The 27,896-nt window shown below is 38.3% G+C and overlaps 3 protein-coding genes across 7 annotated transcripts; 1 reads left to right on the top strand and 2 right to left on the bottom strand.

Annotated features, from left to right (window-relative positions):
- Positions 1 to 165: 165 nt before the first annotated feature.
- LOC116041663 (protein kinase, AMP-activated, gamma 1 non-catalytic subunit) lies at positions 166 to 9,729 on the top strand. Of its 3 annotated transcripts, none has more exons than XM_031287659.2 (13): positions 166 to 337; positions 2,390 to 2,441; positions 2,537 to 2,637; positions 3,937 to 4,018; positions 4,112 to 4,170; positions 4,398 to 4,443; positions 4,539 to 4,593; positions 4,986 to 5,112; positions 6,236 to 6,401; positions 6,504 to 6,541; positions 7,152 to 7,298; positions 7,681 to 7,780; positions 7,966 to 9,729. In XM_031287659.2, exons 1-13 carry the CDS (start codon positions 329 to 331, stop codon positions 7,974 to 7,976), a joined length of 993 nt encoding a protein of 330 aa, XP_031143519.1. In that variant the 5' UTR covers positions 166 to 328; the 3' UTR covers positions 7,977 to 9,729. The 3 variants fall into 3 exon arrangements, with proteins under 3 accessions (XP_031143519.1, XP_035857989.1, XP_035857990.1); XM_036002096.1 differs by having other exon boundaries at positions 188 to 337; positions 2,519 to 2,637; XM_036002097.1 differs by having other exon boundaries at positions 200 to 346.
- Positions 9,730 to 10,177: 448 nt separating this feature from the next.
- Positions 10,178 to 21,161, bottom strand: LOC116041661 (activin receptor type-1B-like). 2 transcript variants are annotated; one of them, XM_031287655.2, is made up of 9 exons: positions 20,915 to 21,161; positions 16,870 to 17,124; positions 16,025 to 16,291; positions 15,665 to 15,895; positions 15,350 to 15,517; positions 14,563 to 14,719; positions 13,910 to 14,034; positions 13,661 to 13,791; positions 10,178 to 12,775 (listed from the first exon to the last, which is right to left on the bottom strand). In XM_031287655.2, exons 1-9 carry the CDS (start codon positions 20,979 to 20,981, stop codon positions 12,650 to 12,652), a joined length of 1,527 nt encoding a protein of 508 aa, XP_031143515.1. In that variant the 5' UTR covers positions 20,982 to 21,161; the 3' UTR covers positions 10,178 to 12,649. The 2 variants fall into 2 exon arrangements, with proteins under 2 accessions (XP_031143515.1, XP_031143516.1); XM_031287656.2 differs by having other exon boundaries at positions 16,879 to 17,124.
- A 691-nt stretch (positions 21,162 to 21,852) lies between these two features.
- On the bottom strand, positions 21,853 to 27,025 carry LOC116041662 (photoreceptor ankyrin repeat protein-like). 2 transcript variants are annotated; one of them, XM_036002095.1, is made up of 6 exons: positions 26,736 to 27,025; positions 25,367 to 25,675; positions 25,132 to 25,261; positions 24,745 to 24,885; positions 22,876 to 23,691; positions 21,853 to 22,779 (listed from the first exon to the last, which is right to left on the bottom strand). In XM_036002095.1, the coding sequence occupies exons 2-6, from the start codon at positions 25,625 to 25,627 to the stop codon at positions 22,775 to 22,777; spliced, it is 1,353 nt and encodes a 450-aa protein (XP_035857988.1). In that variant the 5' UTR covers positions 25,628 to 25,675; positions 26,736 to 27,025; the 3' UTR covers positions 21,853 to 22,774. The 2 variants fall into 2 exon arrangements, with proteins under 2 accessions (XP_035857988.1, XP_031143517.1); XM_031287657.2 differs by having other exon boundaries at positions 21,853 to 23,691.
- Between the last annotated feature and the right edge of the window lie 871 nt (positions 27,026 to 27,896).

The following is a 27,896-nucleotide window of genomic DNA, read 5'->3' as shown; positions in this document are numbered from 1 at the left end:
GTGTCATTGTAATGATTTTGGCTGAATTATTTAGGTAGCTAAAAGTAGCAAAAAGTATATTACTGCACAGTTTACAGTGAGAATACATAGGTTGATGTACTACAACAACAGGGCTATACTGTAACTTCACTTAAGGTATGAAGGCATACACAGCATCATCTACATTTGACATGAAATTGTGGTGCGTTAACACTACATGCACTACGGTTTCGACTCAACAGCCATTCAGGTTGCTCAATGCAAGTTGTAGCGGAAGACCTGTATGGTTTTGCAACATCCTGTGTTATAAACGAACCCGGGCAAAGGAAGGTGATACGGCGAAAGGAACATGGAGTGTGTAAGTTATGTAGCTAACTTGAGCGTGTATAGATCATTAGCTTTCTAACAAAGTTAACTAACGTGACTTTCCGAAGCATGCTAACGGTAACAGCTAACTAACGTTAGCTCATTCTTGGCAGAGTAACTAGCTAGTTCTGAGGCTAGCGCACTTGTTAGTAACGTTTACTTGGCACATATTTTTTTTTTACTGGTTTCAGCCCCGGTATCGGTGTACAGTTACTATAGCTAGTTACTTAAACAAGACTGTAACGTTATATAATGCTTCACCAGGGTAGCCGACACAAAAGCCAGAGCTGACATGGAAAGTCACCTCGACTGGTTCGTTAATGTCAACAGACATTGACGCTAGCTTACTGATAATGCTTAGCTAAGTTAACGTTATTACTATTGTGTTAAAAGTAACGTTTGCGTTTTTCAGCCTGCACATAACTTCAACAGCGATGCTACTGTCTGTCGGTTTGGCAACCGGGCACCGTTCAATTATAGCAGCTGTGTCAAAATAATCTTTATAACAGCTGAATCAACTATAGAATTAGCTAACGTTAAGTTTAGCTATCCTATCGATTTTTTTTTATGTTTAACTAGCTGACCTCAGTGTATAACAGCTATTAGTTAGTTACATCCATACAGTCTATGGTTACATAAGTCATTATCAATGAAGCAATGCGTGTTTTTGTGTGCCATGTCTGTCCTAATATGTAGTGGACCTGTTGGTGAGACATTTATGAATATAGAGGTTTAACGATGAATCGATTAGTTATCAACTATTAAATTAATCGCCAACTATTTTGATAATCGATTAATCGTTTGAGTCTTTTTTTTTATTAAAAAAAAATATGATTTCTCAGGTTCCAGCTTGTTAAATGTGAATATCTTCTGGTTTCTTCTCTCCTTTGTGACAGTAAACTGAATATCTTTGAGTTTTGGACAAAACAAGACATTTGAGGACGTCATCTTAGGCTTTGGGAAACACTGATCCACGTTTTTCACCATGTTTTGACATTTTTATAGATCAAACAACTAATCGATTAATCGAGAAAATAATCAACAGATTAATCGACTATGAAAATAATTGTTAGTTGCAGCCCTATATGAATACCCTAACGTTACACCAGGGGTGTCAAACTCATTTTAGTTCATGGGGACTCCAATTTAATCTCTCGAGTTTCTTGTCAGGCTGATGTTGCCAAAAGCTAGTCGCTTGTTATGGCACACGATTTCTGCATGTTCAGCATGTGTTCACAAACCCACCGGCAGAGTATGGCTTTAATGCTGATGCAGATAAGGTAGCTAGCTTTCACAGCTGCATCGCTGATCTCTCGGCTACGACTTAAAACAGACTGCTGTTTCCTCAAACCTGCCAACAACGTATTTATCTTCTTTGTTCTCAGTTGGCCTTGCAAGTTCTTGTTTTTTTCGTCATGATGAGTCTGATAGTGGCGACGAATATTCCTTTAGCACTGAAAAGTGCTGTGAACATGCCAAACACAGTTGCTTACTGTTTACCTCTGCGAATAAATAGGAACTGGTCCATTTTCTTGAAAAAACCATACACTGTCCACTTTTCTCCTTTTTGACAAGAACATTTTTCACATAGGAATAGAAGTGTATTTTATTGAAAAAATTGAATTATTTACTTCTCTGCCGTTTTCACACTTTGCAAAGTCAGGATTACACCCTGGCAACAACTCTATTACGTGTACCGTTAAATCTGGCATTAGCATGCATGCATATCTACACATTCATACATTAACCACTTAACTTTACTGAAACATATCCCGAACCATCATAAAATTAACCTAATAATAACATTATACATACACTAACCATGTGAAGGGTTGTACCTAACCGCCTATAGTCTCACTTTGTGGGCCAGTAAGTGCTTCTACCTATAATAACACTGATGGGATCAATGATGGGATCAGTGAATTAGCTAGGCTGGGGATTATTTAGCCATGTTATGCAGGCTTTTGTATAACAACAGAGCTTATATTTTCACAAGCTTGCCTACACAAACTGACATTTATTGACCTTTATCTTTTTATTTCAGATTCCAGTGACTATTGATGATCTTGAGGGCAAAAATGACCCAGTCATAGAGGGTAAATTACGTATAATCTCATGAGACCAAACTGAGAAACAGTGACGTTTAAAAACATCGAACAAGTGTCATTAATAGTCTCTCTTATTCCTTCAGACCCAGAGCACAATGTGTACACCAGGTTTATGAAGTCCCACCGGTGTTATGACCTCGTACCTACCAGCTCCAAACTGGTTGTGTTTGATACATCGCTTCAGGTAAAACAAAAGCTTTACATAAAGAAAATTGAATATATCTCTGCAGTGTTTTCCCAAGGTTTGTGGGATGCTTAAGGCCTTTTTACAGTCGCCGCAGCCGACTTGTCACACGCCACTGTGACGTCAAAATTACGTAGATCTCGCTGGCGCACCAGGATTTTAAGCGGCACACGACAAAGCGGAAACAGGAAGCATGGACGACTTCGAGGGCAACCAGATGCCAGGACTCTCAGGGTGACTGCAAGTCTCTCTTGTAAACTTACTGGGTTAAGATGAGTTCTTTTATGGTGAATGAAAGGCTTGATCCGACGAAGTAGGTCATCGAATCAAAATCAAATCGAAAACATTGACGTCAATGCTGCTGCCAGTTCTGCCATTGTTTACCTTTTTTTTCTTCTTCTAGTCCGTAGAAATAGCAAAGTCGGTAGCCTTTCCTCATTAGCGACACCTCTGTTCAGGAGAAGACTGTAGCCAGTGTCGCGACCACCACGCGCGAGTATATATAGTTACTGTGCTCCCATGACGTCATATTTGCGTGCGACAGGTCGGCTGCGGCAAGTATACCGGACGCCTTAGGTGCTTATTTGGTGGTGGGTATAGGGATCCTCCCTCAAGAAAATGTTACCTTTTTCAATTTGAAAAAAATGCAATGTCACATCATTTTGGACTATTATTATTACCATATGTGTCTAAAACGTTGGAAAAGTTAGGGCAGATAATCCATAAATAACCCTCAAAAAGCTTAAAGACAAAACTTGTTAAAGAAGTCCACTGGGGACAATCATTAGATCTGAGAAAAATCTTTAGGTTAGTTATGATGCTCACATTGATTTTACAATAATTTGGCTTAGGTGGTGCTCAAAATAGCTTGGGTGTAGGCATGGGCCGGTTACCGTTTTCAAAGTATACCGTGGTTTGAAAAAGTCACAGTTTCAAAACCACAAAAATGTTCCGTAATGCCGTTCCAAAGGTATGAGCTGTTTTTTTATGAGTGGTCAAGGAGAGAAAGTTTAGTAATCCGTCTCTTTGCCAGTGCGTTTTAAAAATAAAATACACTGTGTTCAATGGAAATTTTTTTTTTTATTTTTTACCCAGACATTTAAAAAAATAACAAATTTTAAAGCTGTAATTGTAATACTGTGAAAACATGATATTTTTGCTGAAGGTTATTATACCGTCAGAATCGTATACCGGCCCATGCCTACTTGGGTGTTGTGCCGAAGCCTTATTCTAGTAGGGAAAAACCTGCTCTGATTAGCTAACTTAGACTGAAGACGTTGGGTGTGATTAATTTTACAGGTCAAGAAGGCATTTTTTGCTCTTGTTTCAAATGGGGTAAGAGCGGCGCCTCTGTGGGACAGCAAGAAGCAGTGCTTTGTTGGTAAGGGCAATTTTCATTTGGCACACTTTTACTCACTGTGTAAAACAAAATTAAATAAAGGACTGACTTGATTCTCCTCATGCATCTCCACAGGTATGTTGACCATCACAGACTTTATTAACATCCTACATCGCTACTACAAATCTCCATTGGTAAGATGGTGGACACCAAATGGTTCTAGTCCTTTTAATTGTAAGATAAGGTGTAAAAAATGTAATCTTAAAGTTGAACTTTAGGCTTATTTTGTAATAAGGTAGGGTTTTAACTAATATGTTGCTGAATGTGCCCATGCTCCTTTTCCATTTGTATTGAGCTTGTCTGGATTTCTTTCTTAGTTCCTCTTAAATAGGTTAACCCTTTCTCTTTTGTTATCTTTTAGGTTCAGATATATGAGTTGGAAGAACACAAAATTGAAACATGGAGAGGTGAGAAAGTTTAATTAATATGTAATGTGCTTTTTTTCACTGACTCGTCTAATCTTGAAGGTTTTGACTTTATTGTCTGTTCTTGTTTATAATAGAGTTGTATCTTCAAGACTCTTTTAAGCCCTTGGTTAGCATACCTCCCAATGCAAGGTGAGTTTTGTTTATTTTTTATTTATGCTTGGTTTGACAGTAGTAGTTCCAGGCATCTACATTTTCTTGTTGGTGTCAAACTTCACTTTTCTGAAGACGCAAATGTTGCATGCTGGGACATACAACTATGGGGCATCTGATGGTTTATACTGTGGCAGTAACTCTTTAAAGTTGGCCCATTCTCAGCAAATGTCGATGAGGAAATACAATTACAATTATGTTTGGAAACATAGTATTTATCAGACAAATGCTTCACTTAACACTTGGAGTTATTACCTTTCTTGCCAAGATACCAACAGTTGATGGGCTAACATTAGTTACTATCTCTTAGCTATTTTTCCTTTCACTTTTTTTTATTAAGCTATTAATAAAATTAAACTTCTCTGTCACAGTTTGTATGATGCAGTATCATCACTGCTGAAGAATAAGATCCACAGACTGCCTGTAATCGACCCCCTGACCGGGAACACACTCTATATTCTCACACACAAGAGGATTCTCAAGTTCCTGAAGCTTTTTGTAAGCCCTCATGTTTTCTCTCCTCACTACTACTACTACTACTACTACTACATTGAATACTTTAAATTATTTGCAGTGTTTGATTCTGTTAATAACGCAGCAGATTTCTAGTACAGAGTAACAGGGTTCCTACACGGTATGGAAAACCTGGAAAAGTATGGAATTTGATTTTAGTATTTTCCAGGTCTGGATAAGTATGGAAAAAAGAAACGAGGGTATGGAGAAATATTTGTGTTTCCAGACTTTCTACCATACGTTGTTCTCTAAAATATAAAGTTCAGCCAAAATGCTTAGACCAGGGAGATTTGCATTTTCAGCGAGGCAAAAGACGTACCACAACTCGATTTGGGGAAGCCTATGCCGTTTTAGCAAAGGGTGTTTTTTGCGTAGCTCTTCAATTCACTACTAACGCCATAGCAGGTTCCGTGGAGTAAACTGTAACTGTGTGTGTCTGCGTGTGTGTGTTGTGCCTCATGTATTTAAGTGATAGGCTATGCCTATGGCAGGAGAGAAAAACAGAGACACTGAACGTTTGTGATTAAATACTTTATGTTAAATATATGTTCTGTGTTAAGTTTAAAAATGCATTATTTTAATATATGTAATTATTTTACTTTATTTTTAGTTTCTTACGACAAAGTGGTCAGCTCATTTTACTTTATTTTTAGTTTCTTGAATAGGGTTCATAGTGAACAGTTTTATGTTATGTCATGTTTGACTAATTTCAACCCCTAATGGTAACAGTTAAATTGCACAGTTCATTGCTGTTTGAATGAAATTCTGGGTTTGGTTTAAATTGATTTGTATGAGCTATAGTAGTCTACCTACCCACAGGGGTGCTGCAGAAATGTTGGGCTGTACTTAATACTATGATATGCCATGTGTTAACAGTTGGATTTTCAAATAATTTATTTAAATAATGAAGTTATTGTTTGCACGGTGACATCCACATAGTCTGGAAATACAAGTATGGAATTTTGAAATGGAAAATGTGTAGGAACCCTGGAGTAAAGACTGTTGTCTACAGTTAAGGAACATGGTAAATTATAAAACTCTTTTACAAAGACATCCGTTCTCCTACAATTTAAATAAAGTGTGCACAATCTCTTGTTATTGTTTTCAGATATCGGAGATGCCAAAACCCTCATTCTTGAGACAAACCTTAGAGGACCTGAACATCGGAACATTCCAGAACATAGCAGTGGTCCGCACAGACACACCGCTGTACACGGCGCTGGGTATTTTTGTTGAGCAGCGAGTATCGGCGCTCCCTGTTGTGGATGACAAAGGTATGTAGGGCTGGTTGAAATAACATCCTTGTTGATTTTGCATTTAGTGACCAGAGACCTCTTGAATTTCATTTGTGTAGTGATAGGCTGCCTCTCTTGCAGGTCGAGTGGTGGATATCTACTCAAAATTTGATGTTATAGTAAGTTGTTATCTGTCTTTTACCTTTTTTGTTGCTGCTTATAAGCACATAGTGAAAGCGCCTGCTTTAATTTCCCAAAGCCCAAGACGATGCATTCAGATTGCTTGCTTTATTTGACCAACAGTCCAAACCCCCAAAATATTTAGATAACAATCAGATATGAATTGTTAATAAAAGCATCAAATCATCACATTTGAGAAGCTTTAACTAGCAAATCCTTGGAAATTTTGTTTGAAAACAATTCATGTATTATCAAAATAGTTGACAATTAATTTTCTGTTGATCGATTAATTGAGTAATCAGTGCAGCTCTTATATTAAGAGTACAGTTTGGCGATATGACAACATACAGTATAAAATGTAAGACAGTAGAATTTTTTTAAATGTTTATTTTTTTGTAATATTGTTTTTAGCAAGATAATTACCTCATGCCATCTACTGTATCACCATATACTGTATATCAATATTTGAATGTATAATGACATATAGCGTGATATATTTTACCCAGCCTTGCTTAGGATATTCATTTATACTGGCTAAAAATGTAACTGTATTTAATGTGCAATGTAAGATAATGAAACATTTTAACCTGAAGGCCTGTGTTTATACAGAACCTGGCAGCAGAGAAGACGTACAACAACCTGGATGTGACGGTGACCAAAGCCTTGCAGCACCGCTCTCAGTACTTTGAAGGAGTGCTGACCTGCCACAGGCACGAGACCCTGGAGGCCATCATCAACAGACTTGTGGAAGCCGAGGTGAGAGTTGGATGTCATTATGTGTCACAGTCTATGTGGCCAGTTTGCCCCCTGTTGCTTTAGGCTATTACTGTCCAGAGTGTAATGAACATGAATAGCCTATGATGAACAATGTCTGAAATGTTCCTCCACACTTTATTCTTCTTATTCAATCAAAGTCCTAAATCGAGGAACACTCAAGCTATAACCAGCTTTTCTCCAATTCTGCGTTAAATAAAAACTCAAAGGAATCCTAGCTACTCTGTCTCTTGTTATCAATGCTGCTGTGTGTGTATAGTTCGATGACATCTGACAGTTACTCTATACATTCTTCTGGCCATGGTAGAAATACTGTTTTAAAAAGGTAAAAGTAACATTGATGGTCCTCCTGTATGTCCTTCAGGTGCACAGGCTGGTGGTGGTGGACGAGCAGGATGTGGTGAAGGGAATTGTCTCCCTTTCAGATATTCTCCAGGCACTAGTGCTGACTGATGGAGAAGAGGGTAAGTACAGTTGGGTAGCTGTCTCAAGATTTTTTGCAACTGACACATTTTTAATAGAAGCAACATCATATTATAAATACAGGAAGTACTATTAAAATCAGTAGTATTAAAAGCAGTGTGATTATTTATACATCCTAAACATGTTCATGGTAAAATAAGTGATGATTTGATTTTTCTGTCCACAGGCACAGCTTGACTAAGTAACTCAAACAAGGAAAGGCTACACAGTTTTAAGAGGTCAGAGCAAAGGGAGAAAGAAAAGGCATGTGAGAGGGGAATTTAGACATTAGATTGAGGTACAGTATCATCACCCATCTCCTGTAACCAGACCTTCTATATCCACACATGGCAATCTCTCCCTCGCTGCAGAAATATGAAGCTTTAGCAACGCAGCAAAATAAAATTGTAGGTAGCACAAGACATACAGAAGCTCCTGTAAATCGAGCCAAATTCCAAGCCGAGAGAGAGCCAAGAGAGATGTAAAAGCACCAGAGACCTATAAGGAGGAGCTGTAGCCTCTCAGGATGACAAGGCGTCATTCCCACCTTAGTGCTTGTTAAACTACATAGAGGAGGACCATTAATGCTTTGATTAAAAATGTTTTCCCAATAGTATAAATGATGTAATCAGTTACAAGCTAAAGGAAAACTGATATACCTGTGTTGCCTTTTCTTGGCAGCATTTCATTTCTATAACAAGACTGAAATCTAGATGCACATAAAGCCTATGTAAGGGTCATTTTAAACAACATGTCACTTTCTCAGATTAACATTCGGTGTGCGTTTTTGTTCTGGCACGTTCCTGGCAATTGCTTAAGGCCTGTTCTTTGTACATACAAGTATGGATGGTGTTTTCCAGCTTAAATTATTTTGTTATCCAGCTAGTTTGATTATTTAAATGCAGGTGGAGGATTTATTTCTAAATCGTTTTTTACCTTGATTAACTACCAATTTGCATATTGATGGTCATATGGTTACAGAAGTATTTATCTGTATGTATGTGTGGTACATACTGTACATACACAACAACTAGCTTCATGCTACTTTTGTGTGAATATTGTAAAAGATTATCTAGCTTAATTTATCATTCAAACACTATGCCTTGGAAATGGCCAGTAGTCTGCACTGGTCTTTTTTTTTTTTTTGAAAATCTTGGTCATGGTCTAACTCAATTTTTAATAAGCCAGGGCTTTTGCAGGTTTCAACTTCAGACCTGTTGTTCCAAAATGTAAATGTACATTTGTCAGTAATTAAATCAAGTTACCACAGATACCAGTGTGCGGAGAATTCAGCAAACCTGAAAGAGCACTTTAGGCTCTCGAGACAACCTCATTTGTGAAGTCCAGAACAGCATTGATGAATCAGCTGTAAGAGATGACATAAATGGTGCTGTATCCTGGATATTTATGGGTTTTATGTTTTGTCTGTGTTGTCATGTATAACACAATGCTAAATGGCTTGTACATGTTACTTTAAAGACACCTTTTTTTCTGCCTATTTTGTTACTAACACTTTGGGTTTTGGCATTAGCGTTAAAGGGAATTGCTTATTGCTTCAATGCTGCAAAATCTCATCAGTTATTGAAAAAGTGGCCCATTACTTGAAAACCAATGGTTTTTGTGGCATTGTTTGTTTTCGGATTTCTAACTATTTTGGAATGTTATGTTGATGTCAATTACAGTCAGTGATGACATGTCTGAACATCAAGTTTTATGCATTTATACAACCTTTTTCTGTTCATTGTGTTTAGGGGACTTTATCAAAATCACTCAAAACCAGCATTTCCTTACTATTTTCTTAAAGAGGATGGGGCAGGAAAATGTCATACTTTCTGTTTTGGTATATATGAAATTGAATGCTTACAACTGTATGTAAATTGACAGTTTTTATAGTAATCTGCATTGAGATTATGATTGAAAGCATGAGCAATAAAGTTTTTTTTTGAGAGTTCGTTTTAAATGGTATTATTATTACCTCTGAAGAAGGCTATGCTTTTCGGTTTGGTTTGTTTGTCTGTCAGCAGGATTACAGAAAAAATGATCATGAAACTTGGTGGAAAGCTGTAGCATGGACCAAGGAAGAACCCATGACATTTTGGAGTGGCTCAGAATCACAGCACAGATACAGTAATTATTTTCATTGTGGTGTCAGAATAATTGAACAAATGAGTTCCCAACTGGGGAAATTCACAATATTTAACATTGTGAGATAGGGCATATCTAGGTGGAGGTCTGCACTCTCTAAATGCCCATGTAGTTATTAAATGCACAAATCTTATATATCACATATAACTTGTGTCTAAAGATGTAACATATATAATAAATATAATGTATGTTTTTTTTTAATACAAAGTTGGAGTTGGCCAAGAGGAAAGAACATAAAATAAATGGTCACCACATTGGAAAACAATTGCATTTATTACTCTATATTAGAAGGTACATGATTGAAGTCCTGAATGTTTTTTACATAGATGAAGTTGTTTCATTGCCATGACCTGACAGAGACTTGGGAGTTGTCACAAACTGTAGAATAATACCTCATTTCTTTGACTCACACCCTCCTAATTATCCATGAGGATACGTTGAGCAAGGTATTAACACCTTAAATACACTATGCATTTGTATACATTGTAAGGCAGATACAATTTGACAAGCGTACCCCTTTAGTGTATAAATATGGTTGACACTACACTACCTATCAAACAGTAGAGCTCCACAGTCAAAAACAACAGCATCAAGTGCAGTCTATTCATTCTTACAAACATCCTGTTAGACTAATACAATACAGTGCAGTGAGCAAGTGATTTTAAGTATTGGTCAAACACATTTGTGAGACAGCATTGAGACATTTTAGTAGTATTTAGTTTCAACATTTCTTCTCTCAAAGAAAAAGTCAGACTCTGTTTACAGTTTCCAGTTAAATTGTACTGCAACTGGTTGGCATGATTTGTATAAACATTCTCATTGTTGTTCTCATCAACAATTTGGTTTTAATGCTGCAAGGTCAGTAGTAGTGCACATGTGGCCTTTCAGGCTTTTATATAGACTCACAGCATACAAATATAAATAGCATGGGAAAGACTACACACAGACAGTACCTGTTGAATTTGCATACAGCTAAAGACAAAAGTGCAGCTTTTTTCCTGAAAACAAATAAAATGTAGACAGTGGTTTCTGACAATGTTAGCTTGATGGAAACAATCCACATACAATTTGCACATTAAGGAGGTAATGTATGGTGAACAAAAGGAGTTGTGAGGGGAAAACATTGATTAAGAATCAAATACTGCTCCGCAGTAGTAGAGGGCTAAAGGAGAAAGTCAACATAAGCAGTGTGTCTGACACAGTAATGTCACTTCAGAGGTAAAAAATTACAGCAAGAGTCAAGACAGAAGTAATTTTCTTCCCACCAACCAAAAAGCTGATATAAAAGATTTAACCATCTAAAACATAACCTAAGTACCATCATACATTTATTTACACAAGTATCACCTTAAAAAGCTATTTTATGTGCAGTAGTTATACTTGGCCAGGGAAAATGCACCCTGAATGGAAAAGAACATTGGACATGCTTTGACAATATAAAAAAAATAACATAAAAACAAACTATTATTCAGATTCCTGAAGTTAGTGTATTAAAAATAAAACATTTTTGCCCTGTATTTAAAGTACAGTGTAAATAGTATTGGCTGCTGCAAAGGGCAAAAGGTTTATCAGAATGTTGTGTATACCAGTTTATCTGAGGGGCTGGAGCAATGTTTACTCTCATGGCAGGTTATGGTCTATGGGTTGATCGAGAGACAATCAGATTGGAATACTACCATTTAAATATTATACACGTGTTTTGTAAGAAGTGTCCCAATCTGAAGCCAGCGAGTGTGTCTGCTAAAAATATCAAGGAGAGGAAAAACTGTATCAAGTCCCTGGCAGCTGTTGCTCTACATGTACTGTCCAAGTGAAATGCATTTTTGCTTAATAATCCTAAATTTGTATTTAACATTGTTAAATAACATGGTTAACATGGTTCTAAACAGACAAAAACATAAGGAAAACCTGAGGTTTACAACAGCTTATGGAAGGGCTCCAGGCAAGTGGTCCAAAGGCCAAATCATATTTGGCGAGTTGCACTTACGCTCCAGTGACTTCAAAATCTTAAAACACCTTGTTGAAAGCAAATGGGCTGCATTTACACAAACTTCCTCAACTGCTTTGTACATGCTTACATGGTAATCTGCAGACAACTAAACAACACAGTTGTAGCAGAATCAGATGGATTATTGTCTTGGAAGGATTTCTAAGCAGTTTGTGATGTGCCTGTATGCTGTAGGTGAGACAGAGAAACCTGCACAATAGCCACACAAGATCTAGTCATTTAAATAACAGAAAGAAGTAAGTTAAAAACATTCCTAACCCTCCCAGCTTGCCCCCTTTCAAAGACAAAACGAGCAAAATGCTGTTTGTTAACTATTAAGTGACTGTGATCAAAGAGACTTTGAGGAAATATCAGCAACTGATTTTCAAAATGTTAAATGGTTAATTACATATCCTGTTATCGATTGCATACAAGTACACAGGAAATCCAAGGATCCTCAATAGTACGGAATATAGAAAGGAACAAAAAGGGCAGCAGTAGCTGAGGAAAGGTGTTCTTGGTAGTTTGGCTGGGTAAGCGAGGTAGGGTTTGTCAAAAATCAAGTGGCTTCAAAACTGGCAGGAATGTCTATGTAGTAATATTTTACAAAGTGCGAATCTCCATCATATTCTCTTACTCTGTGCGTTCTTTGTAGAAGGCCCTGTCACCTCCTCTCAGTGTCTTACAGTCTGGAAGTCGGCTCCTGCTCAGTGCTCTTTCTCAGCGCTCTGCTGACTGCTCAGACTTTAATGTCCTCTTGAATGCTGAGCTGGGAGAGGGTCTTCTTGATGCGCAGGGCTGTCAAGCGGGCAGCTCCGTTAGCATACCAACACTCCCTCATGATTTTGCCCATAACCCGCAAGGCCTAGAACAGTAGTGGGAAAAAGCAAATAAGGATTAAGAGCTTACAATACAGTATGATTGATTATGATGATACAAATGTAGCTCAAGTAGTCAGTATGTATAGTGTTTGAAAGACTCTGTTCCTGTACAAGTATTGTGTTGCCAATGTCAATCCACTAATTTGGCTTGAAAATATAAATAAAAACATAAAAGTTGCATTACAAAAAGAGCTTTAATGGACAAATCAGTTTATTCCATCATTGGTTTTATTTTCGCAGCTTTGGCCGTCATTGCTGAGATCTGGAAAATCCAATTGGGCAAGAAACATGTCAGACAATCTGACAGGTTGTAAACAAAGCCCAACAAATACTGGCTTTTTAAAGCTGATTATTGATATTCGCAAGCCTAATTTTTTTTTTTTAACATAAGAAAATCACTTAAACATAAAGATTTCTAATGAGGAAGAATGTGACCAAGATATGTGAAATGACTATAATAGATACCGATAATCTAGTAATACCGGCTGATGTAACTGGCTCTAGTTGTAAAAAGGACATCAGTTTAGCCTTATTAACTGAGAACAAGTGCACCCGAAATGTGCATCCCTCATGGCACAGGAAAACAGTCGATAGACAGTGTGACAAATATGTTTTGAGTAATAATTTTAACCATATATATTATATAAATAATTTTACCCTGGGGGACTAACCTGATAACCTCTTAGACTTCTTTTTAGTGATTTCACAGCATTCCTAGATCTTAGCAATTAACTTGATGAGTACAATGTTCTGATTTTAGACATGAATGATAACCAAAACTTAAAAAAATAAGACACAGTGTAAGTGCAGATCTTAAACAGGAGAGAAAAAACAGACAAAAGTTAAGCTTTAATCGATCATTTTTATACCTCGTAGCTCTGCCACCAATTGGGGATGTTGGGTCGTATTTTTTGGTCACACACCAACTTTCTCATCTCCTCTATGGAAGGGTCAGAAGGTACCAGGTCATAGTAGGGCAGCTGGTACTCTTCATGGATACCTGATAACACAGGACAATGTTGGGGTTAGATCAGTGCTGTGATCTCAGTTGTTAACATCAATAAAAAAAATCAAAGAACACAGGTTGAGTATCCAGTGTAAAAACAAAAGAGTCTGACCTCCACTATTACAGCGGCATGCGATCTCCCAGTAGACCAGCCCCAAAGCATAGATATCAGCACATTTGAATGAGTCGAAGTGTCTCATGTTGATAGTCTCATCCAGAACCTCTGGAGCCATATACCTGAGGGATGTAAAAACAACCCCAGTTTGTAATTATGTGCAGAGTTACACAGTTAAAGGGTTTTCTAGGAAAGGTGTCAAAGATATCTGTGAGAATGGACGGTCAGCTGCTGCAGGTGTGCATATAATCATACTATTTAACAATGTATTCATACTATTTAACAATGTTCTGTACATATACCATGTTACTTGCATTATTCATATTTGTTAATATCGAAACAACCTCACCGTTTAACTATGTTCATACATGCACATATATCATCCAACTGTTCGTTTGTTGATGTTCATACTGTACATACCTCACATTTGCAATCCCTACTGTCTACTTTTTAATATATTCACTGATACTTTATTTTTTGTACATATTGTAATTTAGAGTTGCAATACTTACTCCTGCACTTTATGTGTATATCGCTATATTCTTGCACTTCTGCTTAGATGCTAACCGCATTTAATTAGCTCTGTACTTGTAATCTGCTTAATGGCAATAAAATTGAATCTGAATCTGAATCTGAATATCGACACAGACCTCTTGGTGCCCACCCTTTGATTGGGCGCAATGTCGATGGTGTCTGTGGCAGAGTCATGACGGACAGCCAAGCCCAGGTCAGCGATGGCACAGGTGCAGTTCTTCTTCACGAGGATGTTCTTGGACTTCAGGTCTCTGTGCGCGATACCTGGCTTTCCTACCAAAACATGAATTCAATTCATATCTCTAAATTAGTTTTTTAACATGTCATTATCAACTATAGACTCTCTTTTTTTCTGAAAAACTAAATAGAAACTACAACTAGCTATGCAATTTTCCTTTTTGGGGCATCAGTTTGGCTGATAAAAATAGAAAACGGTCCTCTTTTTCTGCAACAAAATGTCCTCAACTTTAATCTTTCATGACGGATAGTTAAGCAGAGGATTCAGTAGTGAACTGCTTTAAAAGATAACCAGTAGATTATGGATATAACCTCAGATGATTTAGACATGAGAGCAAAAACTATTTCCCTGGGCCATACCAAAGGTACAAATTATATAACATTTAATTATTTAAATTTAGAAATTAAGTGCAATCTCACCACACTGGATTCTCATTGTCTCTATTTTTCAACAGGTATACCATTTATTTATCTTTTTTCGAAGCATAAGCCATCTTGCAATTGTTTAAGTATTTAGACACCCCTTCAATAATACAACAATGTCTTCAAGAAAATAATGTATTTATCCATTTCTATCTATTTGTCAGTTGTCAACATGAGAGGCCTTGTGCTAGTCTGTGGGGAGAAAACATAAGGAACGTGTTTCAAATAAGAAATTGCTGTTACCTTGTGTTCCTAGAATCTCCATGTGCAGATGTGCCAGGCCACTGGCAGCTGACAGTGCCAGTTTGATCATTCCTTCAGTAGTGACAGAGTAGCGATTCAGGTAGTCAAACAGAGAGCCGTGCTCATGGTAGTCCGACACCAACCACAGCTGGGTCCAAGTACCATTGTCTGGGCAGGAGACAGAAATATAGAGATACACAAGAAATGTTATTACTTGATGATGAAGAATTATTACACAACAAGCAAATCACACACATCAATAACCCTAATCTGTGAATTATTCATCCATTCTTCAACATGTTGTGATGTCACTACCTTTGTTGTCAGCAGCTATAAAGCCCAGGATGTTTTCATGGCGGAGCATAATGGTCTGATAGATTTCAGCCTCACGGAACCAGGAGCGCTCCTCTCTGGATGAGAAGATCTTCACCGCCACATCACCGCCCCTCCAACGTCCTCGCCACACCTCCCCGAAACGCCCTTTACCAATGATCTCTTGGAGGACAATTGTTCGCGCCACGGTTCGCTGGACAAACAGAGGCAGACCTGCTTAGAAAAGATGAGAACATCATCAGCAGTTTTCTGATATTAATTTGATTTAAAAAAATTGTCAAACCAGTGTAAACTGCAACATGAGGGCTGGTCTGCAGCTAAATTATCACGTTGTGCACTGACCGGAGCCTGAACCAGACGAGGACAGATCGTATATAAGGTCCTGCAGGGTCCTGTCTTTGGTCATGTAGAGGTGGTCACAGGAGGGGTCCTCCACCTCCAATCGCTGCCTGTGGCTGTAGGCCCGCTGGTGGTACTGATACAGGAACATACACATCAGCAGCAGCAGACACAGCAGGAACAGTGGCCCTGCAATCACAGCGACTAGTTCCACCAGCACCCATGTCCCACCAGGGCCGTAGCCTCCCCCGAGTCCTGACTGAGTTGTGACTGAAAAGAGAACAGCAGAGAATTAAAAGGCAAAATCTGGCACATATAAGCAGACTCCCTGATATGAACTGCTTTGTGTCCATGAGGGACAAAAGTATAAAGTATAAAGCTTTCAGCTAAGCAGACTTGCATTAACTTCTATTGATTATTCCCAGTTATTTAAGAAAGAAATTCTCAATTCTCTACACTAAAAAGGCTTTTACTGTGGAAAAAAAAAAACAGCAGACTAATACTGTAAAAAGGTTTGCTTATTTTCCCTCTTGACCATTCTCATATAACCATTTTAATGAAGATATCCACACTATACGTATGTGAACCTTCTCTCCACATACTCTCTGCTAAATATTTTTGGACATTGTACAAAACACCATAGGAAACATGTCTTCCCAGGAACCATGAGTCACAAAACTGTGTAGAAATAGGAAACATGTTCTTGCCTGGGGTTTGCTGTAAGGAGCGGATGTTAGATGTGTGGTACAGTACTCCAGGTAAAGACACACCTTTTTTAAAGGTCAGACACTTGGTGATAGCAGCACTAAATGTACCAATCGTACTGTGTTTGCTTTGTGATATTTCACCTTTCTCACCTGAGGGTACTTTGAGGTCAATGCTGTTGCAGTAGTCTGTGTAGCAGCAGTGGGTGTTGAGCAAGCCCTCTGCACTGAGGCAGTAGAACGGTTGTCCGGGGGGCACAAGATTGTCTCGTGTGATGCAGATACGGATGTGCTGCTCTTGGCCATCAATTAAGGAGGTGGAGGCCTTGCAGGCTCCATCGGTCTCACACTGGTAGCCAGTCTTCTCGCACTGGGCAGTGGTGCAGTTACACCACAGAGCTGCAGGGATGGAGAGGGCAGAACAAGCAACACAGTGTGAAATGAAATAGTTTGCATAATTAAAAATACTGGACTTTACAAAACGTATCATCATCATTGCTCATCAAATGTATGAGCAAAGTATTTTATTCTCTTCTCAGCTGTGCCGGAACTTACAGTACACATCATGTGCAGTAGAGGGCAATACCAGCCAACAGTAACAGTATACATAACATTATAAGATAAGATATAAGATATTTTTTTAAAAATAAAAATAATTAATATAAAGTGGAAATTTCAAAATAAGAGTGCATCTTAACGTTGATATGTACCCTTTGCTGTGTGTCATCCACTCTCGCTCACCCCTTTCATGTCTATCTGCACTATTGAATAAAACAAATCTATTAAAAAAAAAAAAAGCGATAATATTGGATTGTTGATCACTGAATCGATATATCAATTAGGGATGCACCGATCCAACTTTTTCAGTCCCAATACGATGCCTGGGCTTCGTGTATCTGTCGATACCCGATACCGATTCGATACCGTTGTTGAATTAATAATACATTGTATACCTTCCACCTTATACTTTCCTTCCACCATGTGGAAGAGACTAAAGGCACCAGACTTTCCTAACTAAACATTACTTTCCTAACTAAGACAAAATAACATAGATGTAATGTGTTGAATTCTTATTTATCTGTACACTCAACTCTTCTAGCATGCGACACACGTGCGACCGAGGGAAAAAAACTGGATCGGCCCATGGATCTGTTCATTTTTCCGATCCCCAATCCAGCTATTTTGTTAATATCGGGACCGATATCCGATCTTAATATCGGATCGGTGCACCCCTAATATCAATCCAGATCGATGTATTGTTACACCCCTACAAACAATATGCAACATATCCTTACATGAAGCCCAAAAACAAAGGACAATAACTAGTAATACTTTGTCAGTGATGAACTTCTACTGTGGTTTCTTTGGCATGTGACATCTCACTTTTTGGTTGCTAAAGATGATCTCAATATAATTAGTTCGGTTTGTGGGAAACCCGCTAGGGGCAGCTACTTGACAAGGTTAGAGAGTAAAACAATTATGCAGCAGCGCCCCTTAAATATTCCAAGTACTAAAGGAACATTTTTAGATGAGTGATGTATTGCAAAGATTATTAAGACACAGAAATGATGTCACATTCCAGTACTTCTGAAAAAGCCCCCATTGGATTCTCATTAGAAAACAACATTTCTAGAGAGCCTGTGTGCTGGATGTGTTTGTTAGAAAACCCACACACATTCACCTGAACTTTAGTGCCATCTACATCAAATGAGGGAAATGTAGAGATAATGTGCTTTGTGGTGCTGACTCATACAATGCCAACACCTACATGACAGATGCTGGTCGTCAAATACGAAAAACAAAACAACCAGAGAAGAAATAAGGAAGAAAATGCTGACTAAACATGAAATGAGACTGACATTTCAGACTTTTCATAGCTATAAATGTCACAACTCACAATCCACATTGGGCTGAATGTTTTAAAAACACCTTTAGAGAAGAAATACAGCCAAGATACTGACCACTACAGTTCAATTTGGGATAAAAAAGGCAATAGTAAAAAGGTGTTTTCTGAATGTTTACCTTTAAAACAAAAACATTTCAGTGGTTAAAATACAGTAAATCACAATGTAAAAACGTGTTTCCTTGTGAAATACACAACAGTTCATATCACCACTGGAATTCAGCTGCTTGAGCAGTAGGTGATCTTTTTCTGTTTTCAACCAAAACACAACCAGATGAGATGTTTTATGACATATACCCCAAGTAACAACTTTATGTTCCATACTTTTGAAGACAATAGTCACACAGTGCACTGTGTTGGGATTCAAAGGAGTGTGCTGTATAGTTAATGTGTTACTAGCACTTATTCACAGGTTATATTGACAGAAAAAAGGAGAAGGAACAGTTTCCACATTTCTCAACATAACTTTGTCCTATGGGGGATTTGATGATGTATACCATTTATACTGTGGCGACTATTCCTTAAAGGTGCTCTAAGCGATGTTGGGTGATGGCACTTCTTGTTGACGTTCAAAGTATTTTCAAAAAAAACGAGGCTAGCTCGTCCCTCCCTCCTCCTCATCCCGTCCCCTCTCACTCCCTTCCGTGCTTCCACGCACTAACCCCCCAACCCCGACCCCCAAATCCTTCTTGTCGGGTATTGACTGGAACGCTGGAAGACTGTTTGTTATGTTTGGTGGTGCAGGTTGGCACAGTTTGTTTTTGTTGTCGTGTGTAGAGCCTGGGCTGTCTACAGAGACCGCGTTTTTTTACAGTGTGTTCAGGGGACAGGCAGCTCGCAGATAGTAAGGAGATGTTTGCTGTATGTGACAAAAAATGTTGTAGCCTAAAAAACGCATGACATCGCTTAGAGCACCTTTAAATATATTTGTCCTTAAATATATTTTTTTGTTGGTTGGATCAATTAATCAGCAACTATTTTGATAATCCCTTCAATCAAAGCAAAAACACCAAACATGAACTGGTTCAGCTTCTCAAATGTGAGAAAAGGATTATCTTATCCAAGGCTTTTAGACTAAAAAAAATAAATATATAAAATATGTCATCCCCCCAGTTGTCTGACAATTTATAGAAAAATAATGGCTTCATTAAGAAGATAATTGCCAATTTAAATAATAATGAAAATAACTGTTAGTTCCTCCCAAGTGATCTTCATGGCAATACTGTATTTACAGGATTTTTGCATTAATGTGATTAACTATTTTTAATTTCTTTCCACCTGCTTATTTGATCTATTAACGGTTTTCTATTACATTTCCAGGAATTATGGATGATAAATAAGAATATTAAACATATTGCCCACTCCTACTCTGCCCAATCAGATAACAAGCCACACATATTAGCAACCTACTGTTAGTAGCCTACTGTTGTTACTGTTAATACTTTCTAATCTCTCATACACAGAAGTAAAAGTGGAATATTGCTTCATACAAACAGATGAAACTACTCGAGGCACTGAGTGAACACACTAGACTCACCAGGCTCCATATCATGATAAACTGTATAATAATCTACCAGATACAGGTACACTTGTTGTATTACACGATATTAAACATCTGTGTAAATCTATCTTTTTAGCAACAATCATCTCCATATCTGTGCCTGGATGCTATAGATATGAGATTACTAATGTCTGTAATTTGAGTACATCCATTGTAATTACATTAACATTTGAGCACTCTGCAATCTTAACACACACACACACACACACACACACACACACACACACACACACACATCATAATATCCTCATGGCATCATTATCTAAATAGCTACATGTAAAGTGTATGTGGATATCATTACTGTGACACAAATAGGTAATTAAACGTTTAAAAATATTAGGGAAATATTGTACAGAGCGGTGACAACCGTCTATTTAGTTGTGCAAGTTAAATAACCACGACTAAAAGCTGAGGCTAAGCTAGTCTATAACTCTGTTGTTTACAGCTAAATAATTCACTGAGCTACCTAAAAAACCTTTTAACTGCTACTTCAGACCAGTCTATCTAGCTCCGACAGCGATAGAAATACGGCGAGATATCGTGTTGTTACATTTACATGAAATGTATTTAAATAATTGCCAGGTTTGTACACATGAAGTCTGATTTAATGTCTGTGGGTCAATTCAATGTGCCGGGCTAGGCTAGCTAACGTCAGCTAACAGCTAACGCCACACTCTTTCGCCTTGACGGCAGCAGCTTATGGACAGAACAAACAAGTCACTCACCCTCGCAGTTTCTGTACAGGACGGCCTGAACAACCAAGGCAGTTAACGAAATCCGTAGGTTAGCCATGATCAATAAATTCCCGGTTCATTACATTAAGACATTTAGTTAGCTAGCTAACGTTTGAGGTGGCGAGGCGTGATGATGACAGCTGAGCACTAGGCTGTCAGTGAACAGTTTACTAACATTCTCCACCAGCAGGCTGCAGCATAGACAGCCACAGACTGCGGATTAAAGAGGTGAGTAATCATCTATCTATCTATCTATCTATCTATCTATCTATCTATCTATCTATCTATCTATCTATCAATACATCTAGGTTAAAGGTCAACATCATGAGGATGTACTGGATGTAGCAGACATTGAGAGATAGATATGCAACACAATACAGACCAATACATACATACAAGGGCGTAACTTTGGGTTCAACTTTGGGAGGGTTGAGATCTCCAACTATCTAGGGAGGTCCTGGGACATGTCTGCATATATTTAAAAAAAAAAAACAACTGAAAAAAGCAAGAAAAACGTTGAAAGAAAGCGGCAAAAACATTGAAATGGAACAAAAACTTAGCGGGAAAAGGCCAGTTTTGATTATTGGGTGGTGTTGTAAAACCCCCCCCCCCCCCTACATATCAGGTCACAAAGGTCTCTCACAAATTACGTTTTGTCAACACCAGGTCCTAGCTAACTTTCCTTGTCATTAGGCTGTCATTGCTGTAAGGTCATCCCCCATTTATTAGATGAATAGAGGAAATGCTGTTTCTGCAAATATGATGCATATGTATCATACTCTATGCCAGGGGATTGTTGTCTTTAGTTATGGTCTTTGGTCTGAACTGCCTTCAGCCTTTGAACATTAAATCTGCAGTTTCCAATTTATTTTTATTTTCGGTCAATCAGGGTAGCAGAACAAGCTGAAAATACAACATGGACATACAGGTATTTTCACCATATAAAGTTTATTAGCATTCATGGGAAAAATCCAATATTCACTTTTCTTTAAGCTCTGGTTTGTTCTCCACAAACCCCTGAGAAATATATCTGGCTCTTTAGCTGTTAAATGTTATATGTGCTGAGTTTGGTGGTAACTCCTTGTGGGTTCATCACGAGCAACACCTTTCACATTACACATTACATTTGATCCATTGTTAATATAAAAATATTGACTAGTGCAACACCAATGAATAAATAAATTGATTGAATTTAAACCTTCACTGTCCTATATTTATTTGTAATTTCTCATTACATAAAAGCAGGACATATATGAATATGTTATGCAGAAAATGGCAATAAAAACTAGAATTACCTTTAATAAACACATTGTGATGCATGTTTGCCATACTGTATGGTATTTACAATTGGTTTTTGGCTAGCTATTTAGAAAAAAACACAAAACATAAAACAATATTATTTAACACAAATGAGCTATGACGTAGCTATGTGTTTCTATATTTACAGCTTGCATAATAAACAGATATGCAGGTATACAGTTTGTGTCTTTATGTGAATGATGAGGTAGATCCCAGAAATGATTTAGCACTATGAAACTGAATCAGTAAATATATTTTTTATGCATTGTATCATAATCATAAAAAAAAATACAAAAATTGGATTCTATACATTTTGTATATATTTATGGAAAAATAAACTTAGTTTCTATCCTAACTCAAAATATACTTATCTCAACACAAATTAGAGGCTAAAAGCTTCAAACTCCTCCCAAAGAGGCTCTGCACTGCTCGTTTGAGGTCCTCTGTCATTCAATTTTAGGAAGAAAAGAAATCTCCTCTCTTACCTATTTCCCCTTTATGGCTTAGGTTCTATATTTGTTGAATATTTCCAAGATATTTGGTTTGGAAGTTTCAAGCCCTGAGTTGTACACAAAAAGCAGTTTGTTTTAAAAAGGGATGATTCGTACAGCAGAACTCCCCTTTATTTTCAAACTCTTAGTGTTTGGCCTTCTTGTCTTTTTCTTTACTTTTCTCCTTTTTCTCTTTTTCTTTCTCAGCTTTCTTTTTCTCCTTCTTTTTCTCCTCCTTGATCTCCTTGTACCTCCACTTGGGTGGTTCCAGGAAGCCCTTGTCCTTCTTCTTCTTCTTCTTTTCTTTCTTTGGCGTTGCATCTGAAGGCCTGCTGATGTCGATCTTGGGGATGCAGCCAGAGGGGAATATGCTGTTCCTTCTCGCCATACTGCGTGGAATGAATGTAGAAGCAACTTTAGTGGAAGCCAATGAGAGGCTGCTGCCTCGCCGCCCAGTCTCAGCACAGCACGTTGAAGGGATTGACTCTGCAGAGTGAACTGTGTGATTGATGTTTGATACTGAGCCGTTGCTGTGACACACTGAGCTCTCTTCTAATTCCTTATCTGTGTGTTTCTTCATCAGCTCTGGCACAGCCATGCGCCTCTTCCCCACTTCAGGAGGGCTTGTAGGGCAGAGTGGACGGCATCCAGTTGAAATGAGGGGACTGTGGACACTGGTGGTCATGCGCACCATGTGGTCCAAGGCCCCGTTGTCCTCGGGGTCATGAGGAAATCTGAATCCGAATGTGTTTTTGATCCGCTGGGTGATTTTTTCTGTGGCACTTTTCCCAGCTGTGGCCTTGGCTACCCTCTTCTTGAGCTCAGGCCACTCAGGGATATAACTCTCACAGAACTGTTCAGCTCTTGGCCGCTTATTAAGGCGGCGGAGATGACAAAGGGTCTCATAGCGACCTGTTTTCAGCGCCCAGTCCCGAGCACATTTTCCTTTTGTGGAGTCTACGGCATGTATGTCAGCCCCTGGAAATAAAGATGGTAGAGCAAAGGAATCATAAGAACATCTATGATGCAGATCAGATCGTCCAGCGCTAGCTGCAATGCAGAGCTGCACGATTATTCTATCAATCAAAACAAGCAAATTGAGGACACCACTGTGGGCTCTGTGAAATTGTGAACTTCATTTTTTTCCTGTGCTTTTAAACATTTCACGGACTAAAGGATTAATCAACTAACCGAGAAAACTAAATAATCATAAATCATTCAATCAAGAAAATAATAATTATTTGCAGCCCCACTGCAATGTTAAACAAAGATTTATGACTAGTAGATATTTTAGATTGGAAACATGTGCAGTCTTCAAATAACTCTGCAAGTGGCTAATCTATAACCAGCCTGCAATACTACTAAGTCGAGGTTACTGGAGGGTGTGTTAAGATGCGATAATGTCTTCAGAATGATCCCTTAAACCGGTATGGCGTTACTGGCACGCTCACTCGCGAAAGGAGTTAGCTGACTTCAAATATGGACAGATAAACTGTGGGCTCAGCTATTCTCATCACCAGTGCTGTAACTGTTTATTTAGAGCTCTAAGAGTCCTGGTTAATGAGCTACTGTCAGGTGTGTTTAAAAAAAAAAAGACCTGATAATATCAGAAATCAGCAGCTCCTGTATGAGTGCAACATTGCCAAAAGTCAAAGGTTGTTTGGTGGATGAAGAAAATACGAAAAATAGTGATTGTAAAAGTTGGGCCTTTGAATGCCTGGAGTCCTGAGAGTTCAGTCAACTGAATATTATTTTATATATCTATGTAAATATGCAATAGGTTTGAGAGTGTTGTAACTTAGAAATCTATGAATATATAAAAATGTAATATATAAACTAATATATAACCAATATAAAATTACCTCTTCAGGTCTCATTTTTTTGTCAATGAACATGTGATGTATTAGAATGATGCCAGCAAGGTCATAATATATCATTTTCCAGAAAGTGCATATATTATGCAATAATGACTAAGACTAATGACAATAAATAGGAAATCAAGCAAACAAACAACACAAAAAAAACACATACCAGCCATAACAAGGGCAGCCACGACATCATTGCGGCCGGTCATAGCAGCTTTGATGAGGGCTGTGAAACCTCGACAATCCTTTATTTCAGTGTCTATACCAGGATAATAGTTTAGGAGATACATGACTGTGTTGACATGACCTGCAGATAAAAACACAGAATTCAGAGATCAGCAGTGCGTCAGAAAATGTGTAACATTTGAAAGCCGGCTGGTTTAGACTGTTTACATCAAAATCAAAGTTTTCAGTCTATGTAAGTCACATAGTACTGTATATGATATTTGCTGCTGTCTGTTTCCACCATAATTGTGTTGTACTTTACTGTTTTATCCTCTGAACTTGACCTTTGTTTTGTTTTGGTAATGTTTGTTGTGTAGGTACAACCTACCTGCTTGGGATGCAATCATCAGAGCAGTGTTGCCTTCATTGTCCTGGTGATTTATGTCTATAAAGGGACAGGTGTGAAGCCCATATACAATGTCCACGAAACCTTTGCAGCAAGCCACCATCAAGCCATTCTGTTGGTAATAGTCAACGGTAAGGATCAATGACCATGGGAGTGTTTTAGACATTATGAGCTATTACATGTGCTGAATTATCACCATTAAGAATGAAACTCTCACCCAGCCATTGATGTCCAGCTCTGTGACCTCCTCTTTTGTAACCCCTCTCTCCAGAACTTTCCGCAGAGAGACGGATTCATTACGGGCACATGCTCGATACAGTGTTAATGCCGCATGCCCGTCTGTTATCTCCGGCGTGTAGTCTGGAAGTACCGAGTCATCAGAGAGGATGCTGTCTGAATCGGACTCGTCCTCTGACAGAGACATGTCGTCCTCATCAGGGCCTGAGCCCAGGTGTGGGTCCTTCGCTGCAGTGGCCATCTTTCAACAGCAGAACAGGTGAGACAGTGCTGTGTCCTTTGGCTACATCTACAAGAAAGTCAAAAATAGAACCTAGTCGTCAGAAACTACTGGATGTTGTCTATAGCAACACAGGTGCAATCAGTGTGCTCTAGAGATGGAAACTCAGAAAGGATGGTTTTGTTTCCTCCCTGGAAAGCTCTCTGTAATTAACATAATGCCAAGTTAAAATCATCTCTTCAAGGCTGTTGGCGAATCACAACATGCTGTATATAAAAGGCTTCAGATCTGTCACGCTGAAAGATCAAAAGTTTGCTTATTGTCAGATTGACGAAGTGAAAACATGAGTCTGTCAGTCAGGCATTATGAGTGTGTAATCTGTGAGTCATGGAGTGGGTGTGGTTGTATGAGCTCAGTGTGCCTTTACTGTTGAGTAACTGGATCAGCATCTGAAAGCCCCGCTAAACAAACAGGAGGGCTAAATGAGGAACAACCCACCTCAGAATAACCTCAGTCACACATGCTTTGGCTCTAGTACTGCTTCATGAAGCCAACATGACTATTTAAACAAATGTATACTGAAATGTAGTATGTATTTAATCACATGCAAATATTTACACTTATACTCAAGTGTTCCTGACACTTAAATCAAAGCAACAGAATTGCAATTTGGGAATATTCAAAATGTCTAAAGTGGATCACAGGCGGTGGTTTTCCAGTTATTTTCTTAGCACAAGAAATCACTTCTCCTGCTAAATGTTTTATGTCACAGACCAATGTGCAACCACAGTTCATGAAACCAAAGTAAAGAAGGGAAAACTCAGAGGCAGAGCTTTAGCATCCGTTATCAGTACAGAATGTAAGTACTATCACTTTGATCAATCTAACTGATGTATTGGGCGCCTGGGTAGCTCACCTGATAGAGCAGGCGCCCATATATAGAGGTTTACTCCTCGACGCAGGGGCTGCCGGTTTGACTCCGACCTGCAGCCCTTTGCTGCATGTCATTCCCCCCCCTCTCTCTCCCCTTTCATGTCTTCAGCTGTCCTTTATAAATAAAGGCTTTGAAATGCCCAAAAAAATAATCTTTAAAAAAACTGATGTATCAACATAAAGTATACACACTCACCATAAAGTGTAATCAATCAGCTGTAAATGTAGATGTATCCACGTATGTCACAGCTCTGGACTTCTTGTTGGATGACTTCTGACTTCCTCCAACACTCCTACTGTATTTTCAGAGCAGCCGACAGATCACAGTTTCCTCCTGGGCCTGTAAATAGAGGGACTTTACCCATTTCCATCCCACATATTGTCGCAATGTTATAAAACTGAGAGGAGGAGTCTTTGCAAAGTCTTCACAGAGACGCTTCAGCTCCTGTCCTTAGCTCATCCTACTTATACCAGCTTATGGAAAGGGTTACCAGCATTGCCCCTACTACGTACTTATACTTGTTTTTTTTATCTGGCTAGACTAAGGAGAGTTTCTTGAAGTTATATGCCATTTTTCCTCTCTTTTTGTCCTTATTGTGATACATTTTTTGGAAAATCACAGGTACATTTGATGGAATGGCACACATCAAGATGGGAAACTCAAAAAACAAATGAGAACGTAAACAGAAGAACATGGATAGAAAACTTGAATAACAATCACACGTCATCTTCTATTAAATATGAATAAATATGCATTTATGCAAAAAATCCCTCATTAAAGCACATAAACCACATACAGTGTTTTGTATTCCGTCCCTAAATAAGTAATTAATCCAATTGTAAATGTCGTAAATGTCGACTGTAAGCTGCTTAAGCCAGAGGAATATAATTAATTGTTAAGACTAACTAACGGGTGATCAAATCCCATCAGGGGTGACCGACCTGCTGTGAACAGATGGGACAGATTCCAGACTCAATAGTTAAAACAGCAACAAAAGTCATTTCACAGAACAGCAGTGGCAGTCGGCTCGAGGCTGAGTGATGTTTCTCAGATTTACCACAGGATGGGGATCTCTCACACAGTTCACAGGCTCTAATCTCAGACTTTATAATTTGGTCATAATAGAGTGAAACTGATGAGCAGTTATACATGTGTCCTAAATATTAGGAATGTTCAAACTGCATAAACATAATTTAAATCTGAAAGGATTTGAATGTATTTTTGGTCTTACTGCAGGACTTGCAGTGCAGACATGGTTGAGTGTAGAAACTGGAATAAAAGATGTAAGTTAATGAAACATGAATAATAAAAATAAAACAAGGGAATCATATAGGCAGTATGATCTACTCAATAACA

Source organism: Sander lucioperca, chromosome 6 (genome assembly GCF_008315115.2).
Source record: "Sander lucioperca isolate FBNREF2018 chromosome 6, SLUC_FBN_1.2, whole genome shotgun sequence".
Classification (NCBI taxonomy): Eukaryota; Metazoa; Chordata; class Actinopteri; order Perciformes; family Percidae; genus Sander; species Sander lucioperca.
This window is presented reverse-complemented; position numbering and strand designations above follow the sequence as displayed.

Coding starts and splice junctions, on each gene's coding strand:
- LOC116041662 (XM_031287657.2), bottom strand. CDS start 25,627: ATGGCCACTGCAGCGAAGGACCCACACCTGGGCTCAGGCCCTGATGAG. Junction 24,886..25,131: donor GATGATTGCATCCCAAGCAG/GTAGGTTGTACC, acceptor TTTTATCTGCAG/GTCATGTCAACACAGTCATG. Junction 23,692..24,744: donor GGCTGCCCTTGTTATGGCTG/GTATGTGTTTTT, acceptor CTTTATTTCCAG/GGGCTGACATACATGCCGTA.
- LOC116041661 (XM_031287655.2), bottom strand. CDS start 20,981: ATGGCTAACCTACGGATTTCGTTAACTGCCTTGGTTGTTCAGGCCGTC. Junction 13,792..13,909: donor ATGCCGCTGTAATAGTGGAG/GTCAGACTCTTT, acceptor CTGTGTTATCAG/GTATCCATGAAGAGTACCAG. Junction 12,776..13,660: donor ATTGGTGGCAGAGCTACGAG/GTATAAAAATGA, acceptor CTACTGTTCTAG/GCCTTGCGGGTTATGGGCAA.
- LOC116041663 (XM_036002096.1), top strand. Junction 4,171..4,397: donor GCTACTACAAATCTCCATTG/GTAAGATGGTGG, acceptor GTTATCTTTTAG/GTTCAGATATATGAGTTGGA. Junction 6,402..6,503: donor CCCTGTTGTGGATGACAAAG/GTATGTAGGGCT, acceptor CCTCTCTTGCAG/GTCGAGTGGTGGATATCTAC.